The following is an 8,462-nucleotide window of genomic DNA, read 5'->3' on the forward strand; positions in this document are numbered from 1 at the left end:
ATTGCTGTGTCTTTATTATTAACAGCATTTAAGAACAATGCCAGTGAGAACTCTACAATTAGGGATGCTTCAAACACTGTCACATCAATGCCAAGGAACAAGTCAAGCTTTTTCTTCTCCTTTTGACACAAGCCTTCAGTCTATCAGCAGCCTTAACTTAATTTGATGGCATGGAGTTTTTTATAATGTATTGGACATTTATGATGTGTTTGGCAGCCAGGAATGTGGCTGTTCCAATGAACTAAGCCAGAGGGGTGGGGTGGTTTGTGGGTGACCATCAGCACGGGTGCTTTTTGCACATGCTTGCTCAGAGGCATGGATGAGCTTGCTGGCCCCACTGCCATCTCCAGCATCTCCTTATATCCAGGTGGGAGCCAGATGCAGAGGGACACTTAGGCTTGGCTTGATAAAACTCATAGAAATGTAGTAAATCTTGTGATGGTGGTAGCTGGGCTATTGGGTTCGTAAGCCTCTTTGCTTTTCACCCAGAGTGTCTTGACTTTGGGATCTTTGTCCTTTAACCACATTCATGGTAAGAACATGGTAGCAGGTCAACCAAAAATACCGAAGCTGACCCAGAGACAGCGTGCCCCACGGTCACAGGGCAAGCTAGCAGCACACACTGTGTCACTGTGGGATGTCAGCACCATTGTGCCCAATGCCTCAATGCAATCAAAGCACCAGCAAGGTGCCAATACCTGCCTCCCACCTAGGGTGCAACATCCCTTGTCCCCAGTGCCGTGCCACCTGCCAGGTACAGCCACGGTGCTGCCAGGTGTCCCATCAAGGTCTCTTCTTGCTCCCCCAGGCTCTTTGCAGTGAAGTGTGCCGGGTGCCTGGAGGCCATCGCGCCCAGCGAGCTGGTGATGCGTGCCCAGAAGAGCGTCTACCACCTGCGGTGCTTCTGCTGCTGCGTCTGCGAGCGGCGCCTGCAGAAGGGTGATGAGTTTGTGCTGAAGGAAGGGCAGCTCCTCTGTAAGGGCGACTACGAGAAGGAGCGGGAGCTGCTGAGCTTGGTGAGCCCGGCTCTGTCGGATTCTGGTAAGGGGCCGCCCGTGCCCGGCGTCTCCCTGGCTGGTCCTACCCTGAGGCCCCAGAGAGTGTGGTGGGGTCTAGAGGCAAGGTTTGGGCTCGATGCCTTAAGCATCAACAGGAAAAACTCTCTAAACACTGTTGCATTCTCCAGCCTTGGTGGCAAGGGTATGAGCGGGGACCTCGGCAGCAGAGGGGCTGCAGGGGTGGAGGATGCTCTGGAAAGACTGAGTGCAAGAAGTGAGTCACTTCTTCTGTGGCCACCCTTTCTCATAGCAAAGGGAAACTGAGACATGGGACTAAGACATGTGCTGGCAGCAGGGAGCCTGCAAATCTTGTGCCCTCAGAAGCTTCCCAGGTGGCTGATGGCCAGACCAGACTGCAGACCCAGCATGGTGACACTCAGAGGATGCCAAGGGGGGCCGCAAGAGGGGTGGCACCATGGCTAGAGGTGATCAAGGGGATGGCATGCCGCTGTAGGCAGGGAGTCATTGCTGGGTCAGGTTACCCAGAGCATCAGAGCAACATTAAAATATGTATCTGCAGTCAATGCAAATCAAATCTGAATGTTTCCCAGGATGACCAATTTAGTAAGAAAGCCCAGCAATGTGGGCTGGGGGGGAGGGAGCAGTTGGAAATGATCTGCTAGCAGAAATCTTCATGTTAACATCATCCTCACAGAGCCCAGCTCCAACTCAAGGCTGTCCAGCTCCATGCCATGTCCCTGGGTCTTCTTAAACAGCAGCATCAGGGGAAGATCTGTTCTGTGGGGAGAATGATTTTCCATGCTCAGGGAAGGGGTGTGAGAAGCCTGTCTGGTCCCTGCTACAGCCAAGCCCCGGATTAAAAAACCAACACAGAAATCAGCATTATAGCTCATTAAGGAGGGGGTTGTTGGGGTGTGAAGCAGGGCAGATGATTGACATGGCAAAGCCTGGTGCTCAGCACCAGGCAATGCTGCAGCTGGGAGAAGGTGCATGGGAGATCAGAGATGGTTTTAGTGGAGATGGAGCAAAAGTTGCCCAAAGCCTCTCTTTCTCTTTAGTGTGGTGCTCCCCTGCAGCGAGAGCTTGGCCGGTTTGCAGCGCTGCCTGTGCCTGGCTCTGTCCAAGCTCTGCAACCCCTCTTGCTCGACAGAAAAATATCCTCTCCCCAAATAGCAGTAATGATATTTAAAAACTAAAGAGTGAGGCCATGGGAGGAGGTGGCTGGAGTGGGATGGTGAGTGATGGTCCAACACTTGAGGAGCTGGAGAGGCAGGAAAGCAGACGGATCCAACACACTGGTGCTGGCTCTTGTCTTAGCCCTGGGAAAGTCCTTAGCTGATTGAAGAATTATTATTTTTTCCTTCTGGGATGTGCAAACTCTTTCAGTTAAAATAGGAATCACTGAAGAGATGTCATGCAGGAAAATAAGTGAGTTGGCCACAACGGTTTGGAATTATTCCTAGTAGAGGAAAAGGGCAGTTTGGGAAAGGTTGGGGAGCGTTTCCTCCCTAGCGACTAATTGGCCTGTGGTCCAGCCCTGCTGCCAGGGGCTCTGGCCAAACCAAGAGCTTCAACTTCAAATCCTCATGGGGAAAGACTTATTTTGGTGGAAACTCCAGCTGAGGCCTGAGGGATGCAAAAGGCTAGTGTAGGGGTCAAAAAGGCATGGCAACTCCTTGATTGGTTGGAAACCCAACTCAAAGCCCCTAGCAGCCTCTGACCTAGGCAAGTTTCAGCCCTTCCCATCTCCCTGCAGAATGCATAGTTTAGCCCTGTCACTGTCCCCACCAGGTTTTGGTTGCCACCAGTAATTTATCTTGGGATGTCATATCACTCTGGAAACAATAGCATGGTGGGGGCCAGCCTAGGTGCATTTCCTACATGGATGCTTATCATGATACAGTTTTTCCCCATCCTGGACACTGCACCACCATGCCAGAGGATGCACTGAGATGTCCCCAGTCTGGCACCAGTCCTGCATGCTCTTAGAATCATAGAGTCATTAAGGCTGAAAATGACCTCTAAGGTCATCAAGTCCAACACTCCGCTCAACAGTACCATGACCACTACACCATGTCCCAAAGTACCATGTCATAGAATCACAGAATCACTAAGGTTGGAAAAGACCTCTAAGATCAGGAGGTGTCCCCGCTCACTGCAGGGCAGTTGGACAACTTGACCTTTGAGGGGCCCCTTCCAACCCAATAAAGTCTGTGAATCATCAAGCCCGAACTTGATCATCAACCCCACACCGCCATGCCCTCTACACTATATCCCTTCACCAGCAGCATACGATCTGCTTGTTCAGCTTCTCCCCTGTCCCCCCCTCACTGCTTTGAAGCCCCCCCCCCACCCCCCAGCCCCCCTCCCTCTCCCCCGGCTGCCGCGCACCAAAGGCCACTTTATGAGAAAGTGCAGATAAAAAGCGAGCCATATGTTGTCTGTAATCTCCCAAACCCTCGCTTCAATTACTGCCTCCCCCGCGCCTCCGCCGCCCAGCCTGAGTAAACAAGCCCCTCTGAAAGGGGACCCCATTTTCCAATTAAAAGCGTCCTAACGTTTCTCCTCTCCCTAAATCCTCCTGAGCGAGGAATGTCCTGGCCCCAGCGATGGGACGCGGGCTCTGCGGGTCGGACCGAGGGCACGCCGCACAATATCCGTCGCCCCAGCCCCTTCCCAGGTGACGTCAGGGGCAGCCCCAGACACTCATTAATTTCTCCCCCCTCCTTGGTGGGGAAAGGCTTGAAAGGGAGAGTTAATTAAAAGTAATACCCCGCCAAATCCGGCTTCACTTTTCCTTCTTTCCCTTTGACACTGGGAGGGATTTGGGGAGCAGGTGTTGGAAGGGAGGGCTTAAGGGGGGGGGGGGCTGCTCTGAGTGGGTTTTTCTCCTTGGTGTGGGTTTGGATCATCATTTGTTTGATGGAGTCCATAAGCCTCTGGCTTCCCTGTGTTGGGCTCTGCCTGTCCCAAACTGGAGTGGACTGAGATGCTCACCTCGCATTAGGGTAGGAAGGGGTTCAGGTATTGAAATGTCTCTATTGATGGACAGTTGTCCTCCCAACATTTGTAAAAATCTCTACCCTTCCAGTCAAATGAATTCCCTCAGGTTGCAGGGAAGTGGGTGGCCCCATGAAGCAGAGATTCTGCTTTTGCTGACATTGAGAAGTAGGCAGAAGCAACTGCTGCCCAGCCCCATGAACCATCAGAGACTCCACACCTTGGGGTCCGCACTGTTAGAACCCTCAGGCTTACTGCATTGCTATGTCCCTTGCACCGGCACATGCAAGAAAGCAGCAGTTTGTCTTTCCCATCGCTGTTGATGCTACCATAGGCTTGCTGCGGAGGAGCAGCACTTGCCATGAGTGAGCAGCAGAAAAGCTCTGGCTCCCAGGACACAAGACCAAACTTCAGACTCTTTAGAGATCACCAGTGTGAAAGTTTCTCCCTGTCCCAGTTTTCCCGTCCCTTGCTATAGGGAAGATCTCTATATTGGTGGTGAGCCCAGGAGAGAGCCCAGTAGCACGGAAGGAAAAGGTAACTGGTACCTGCGAGCATCCTTGCTCCTCTGCTGGGATAATTCCCTCCCCTCACCCCAGGGATCTGCTCCTGCCTTCTCCTATTCCTGGCTGGCCTGCCATTGGATTTGGACTTTCCTAATGTGTGTGATCCATGATGGATTCTTGTGATGGGGTCCTAACTGACCTGTTTTTGCCATGAATTACTCTGAGCCAGGCTCACACCCCTTTGGGCATCCCCATCTCCCAGAGGTGCAGCAGCTCCTGGATGGCAGTGCAGCCTTGCGATCTGCATCAAACCAGCACCTCAGCTCCATCACCAGTTCCCAAATGGTTGGTGGAGAAGTTTTCTGGAAAAGGCTATAAGTGGTTTGTGGGAAGGACCTGTGCTGTCAGACCTGCATTACAGCCCTCCCACATCCATCTGAGCAAGCAAGGTCATCAACATGGTGGTGATGCAATAAATGAGGAGGTTGGGTAAGGGGAAGAACAATGCTGCCTGCTTTCCCAGAGCATCTTCTACCTGATGGCTTGATGGCCCCAAGTAACAAAGCATCAGGAAAAGACACACTAGTACCTGGGAACATAATGGAGCAGCACGTTGCAGTCAGTACCCATGGGGTGAAGCTTGAAGCAGCCTGGGCTTCTGTCCAGGGAGATGTAAAACTCAATGGAAGGGAGAAAATATAGGCCAAAAAAGTGCCCCTTATATCTGTGATTAAAAGTCTGTGCTCTAAATGGAGTTGAGCTCCATGACAGGACAAATCAGGAGGAGTTTGTGAGCTCTTGGCTAGCACATTGCCCTCTCTGAGCATCTCTCTCTGCCCTGACCTCCACCAGGCTGGGCTGTCTGGGCAGAGGGACCAGATGACTGGTCCCCAGCTGGGCTGGAGGACAGCCCCAGGGACACAGAGGTCCTCAATAGCTGCTGTCCCACCACATGAATCTAAGCTGCAGGTTGCTGTCCAGATATGGCCCCAGCTGTGGTCTGGCAGGAAATCCCTGTGGAGCAGGCAGAGATTTGGGTCTGATGAAGGGAAAATCGGGTGTCCCAGGGTTTCACATTGCAGCTGCTCAGACTATTGGGGAAAAGAAGAACCAAAAAGCATATCTGCTGCCTGAGCAACCACAAACTATGTGCCACAGCACCTCTCCCCACCTCTGAGCTGCCATGGAGTTGCCAGCCCCAAGCCTCAGCTCCTCACACTCACAAGTATAGCTCCACCAACATCAGCTTGTTTTCAGTCCCTCAGATTATTTTGGACATGCTGGAAAATGATGTGCACTATCTGTTGTCTGTAAAGGACCTGCTTTGGTTTTCTCCCCTTAGGCAAAAGCGATGATGAGGACAGCATCTGCAAAATGGGCCAAGCCTCAGGGAAGGGCACTGAGGATGGGAAGGATCACAAGCGGCCCAAGAGACCCCGCACAATCCTGACCACACAGCAGCGGAGGGCATTCAAGGCATCATTTGAGGTCTCCTCCAAGCCCTGCAGGAAGGTATGGGAGAAGGTCCCATCCTCAACCATGTCCAGCTCTTGGGGATATCCTGGATGCTGGGGAAGGACTTGCCCCAGTTTCTTTGTCCCCTCCTAAAGTTCCCCCGAAAGCTGAGGTGGGCCACTGTCATTATTTCCCCAAGGTGCGGGAGACACTGGCAGCCGAGACAGGGCTCAGCGTCCGTGTGGTGCAGGTCTGGTTTCAGAACCAGCGAGCAAAGGTGGGTACCAGGGGCTGGGGCTCTCCTCCCTCCGTGATTTGGCTGGGAGATGGTTTCATTCCATTTTTGACTCCTCTTCTTTGGCCAGATGAAGAAGCTTGCCAGGAGGCAGCAGCAGCAGCAACAGGATCAGCAAAATACACAGCGACTGAGCTCAGGTACCACTCTGGCACACAGCTTCCCCCCTCCTCAACGCTGGAGCCATCTCAGGGCTTCCCAAAGGAACCCCCAAAATGCAGCAGCCCAACTGTGCCAATGACTTGCTCTTATCTTCCAGCCCAGACGAATGGCAGTGGCAGCACTGGCCTGGAGGGGATGCTGAACCCTTACACCACTCTGCCACCCCCCCAGCAGCTACTGGGCATGGAGCAAAGTGTCTACAGCTCCGATCCCTTCCGGCAAGGGCTCACCCCGCCCCAGATGCCCGGAGACCACATGCATCCTTACGGTAAGGCTTCAGGGGTTGCCTCTTGCCTTCTCTCCTTTGAAGAGATGCTGGGATGTATTGGTGGTGCTGTGTGGTGGGGGCATGCTTGCGGGTGCAGTGATTTCTGGGAACACAGTGGTCCCCTCACTCCTGAGTCCTTACACTGCAAAAGACAGGAGTACTGGGCACTGTGAAGGTATTGGAAGAGAAAAAAAGCTCTGAAGTTCTTCTACACTTTCCCTGCTTCCCAAGGTGCTGAGCCCCTCTTCCACGACTTGGATAGTGATGATACCTCACTGAGCAACCTGGGCGACTGCTTCCTTGCCACGGCGGATGCGGGACTGCTCCAGGCACGAGTGGGGAACCCCATCGACCACCTCTACTCCATGCAGAACTCCTACTTCACCTCCTGAGTACAGAGTGGTCCCCGGCACGGGGCAGCCGATGCAACTGCGCTGCCCCAGGAGGGGCTCCCGAGCCTGCGGGGTTGGGAGGGAGAGAGGAGAGACACTGCTGGGATGCTGTCAAACAATATGTTGTAGCTTGGGATTCCCAAGGAGCGAGTTAAGTTATGGGTTGCATAGTTTCATGTTTCTCTTAGGAGCCTAGGATTAGGGACAGGAGTGGTTTTTGCAGCTGGCTGGTGGATTTTCAAATTTCAAGCGGGGAACCAAATTTCTCATTTCGGCAGGGCAAAAGGCGTGGGGAGGGGAAAACCCCTTCCCGAGGGAGGATCCCGGAGCCCTGCCCCTTCCACGCCGCCTTCAGTAGGAGCGGTGGAAAGAGCAAATTGCTGATCTTCACAGGAGGAGCCCTCGGCACCAGCCGGGCTTTGAAATTTGAAAAGCTGACAACGCTTGTGGGGAAACACAGGGAAAACTTTGCTGCAGGGTTTTCCCTCTGTTCCCTCCAGCAGCCGGAGCGCTTCGCTGTTTAAAGAGAGGGACTTTTATGATAGATGTTCCCATGCGAATCTAGAAAGCTAGGAACCCCTAACGTCTTCCCCGTCCTCGGGGGCCACGTGTGTGTATGTGTGTGTGTGTGGGCACGCAGGGGGGGGGTGCGTGTGCCCAGCCGTGGGGCTGTGGGTGATGTACCTGCACAGCCACACCCGCCAGATTGTATCAACAAAGTTTATTTCTAAGTCTATCAGAAATTTACTGTACAGCAAAAGTAACTTTATTTTCAGCGTGAACCATATTTAAGGAAATACTCAGTGCACTTAAGTTATAAGATGAAATAATTTACTTTTTATAAAGGTTATGTTTAAGTTGCAAAAGCCCAGTGGCAGGGAAGGAACATCAGCTTGGTTTGGGGTTGGGTTGTTTTTTTTTTGGTGCTCTCAGGGTGCCCTACTGGTTTTGAGGTGCTGTTGTAACACGAAGCAGGACTGGCTCCAGGGACCTGTTCCTCCACCAGCAGATCGATGGGGACAGCATGGTGGCCAGGTCCTGTCCCCACAAACAGAACGTGTCCAGGAGGTCATTGTGAAGTGGACAATGCTGCTGGAGCTGGTAGGCATCCTGGCACAGAGGCTTGGCCATGCTTCTCTGCATCACCTCTCTCCTTCCCCACGGCAGCACCCAGCCTGCCTCTGCCAGGGACCCCATATAGTACCCTCAAATATGGGTGCTGGACTGGTGTGACCTGCTGTCCAGGCTCTGGAAAACACCACAGCCCTTCAGACAAATAAGAAAGGAGGGAAAGCCCTGCATTTCCCACCCTATGCTCAGGTTCATCCTTGCCAGAGCTGTGGGAACCTGGGGAAAGTTCTCCTT

The 8,462-nt window shown here is 53.0% G+C and overlaps 1 protein-coding gene across 1 annotated transcript; it reads left to right on the plus strand.

Annotated features, from left to right (window-relative positions):
• The first annotated feature begins 540 nt into the window (after positions 1-540).
• On the plus strand, positions 541-8,008 carry LOC104301540 (LIM homeobox transcription factor 1-alpha). Its single transcript, XM_054165548.1, has 7 exons — positions 541-632; positions 809-1,041; positions 5,868-6,037; positions 6,180-6,257; positions 6,346-6,415; positions 6,535-6,705; positions 6,937-8,008. The coding sequence occupies exons 1-7, from the start codon at positions 541-543 to the stop codon at positions 7,095-7,097; spliced, it is 975 nt and encodes a 324-aa protein (XP_054021523.1). The 3' UTR covers positions 7,098-8,008.
• Positions 8,009-8,462: the final 454 nt, after the last annotated feature.

Source organism: Dryobates pubescens, chromosome 11, assembly GCF_014839835.1.
Source record: "Dryobates pubescens isolate bDryPub1 chromosome 11, bDryPub1.pri, whole genome shotgun sequence".
NCBI lineage: Eukaryota > Metazoa > Chordata > Aves > Piciformes > Picidae > Dryobates > Dryobates pubescens.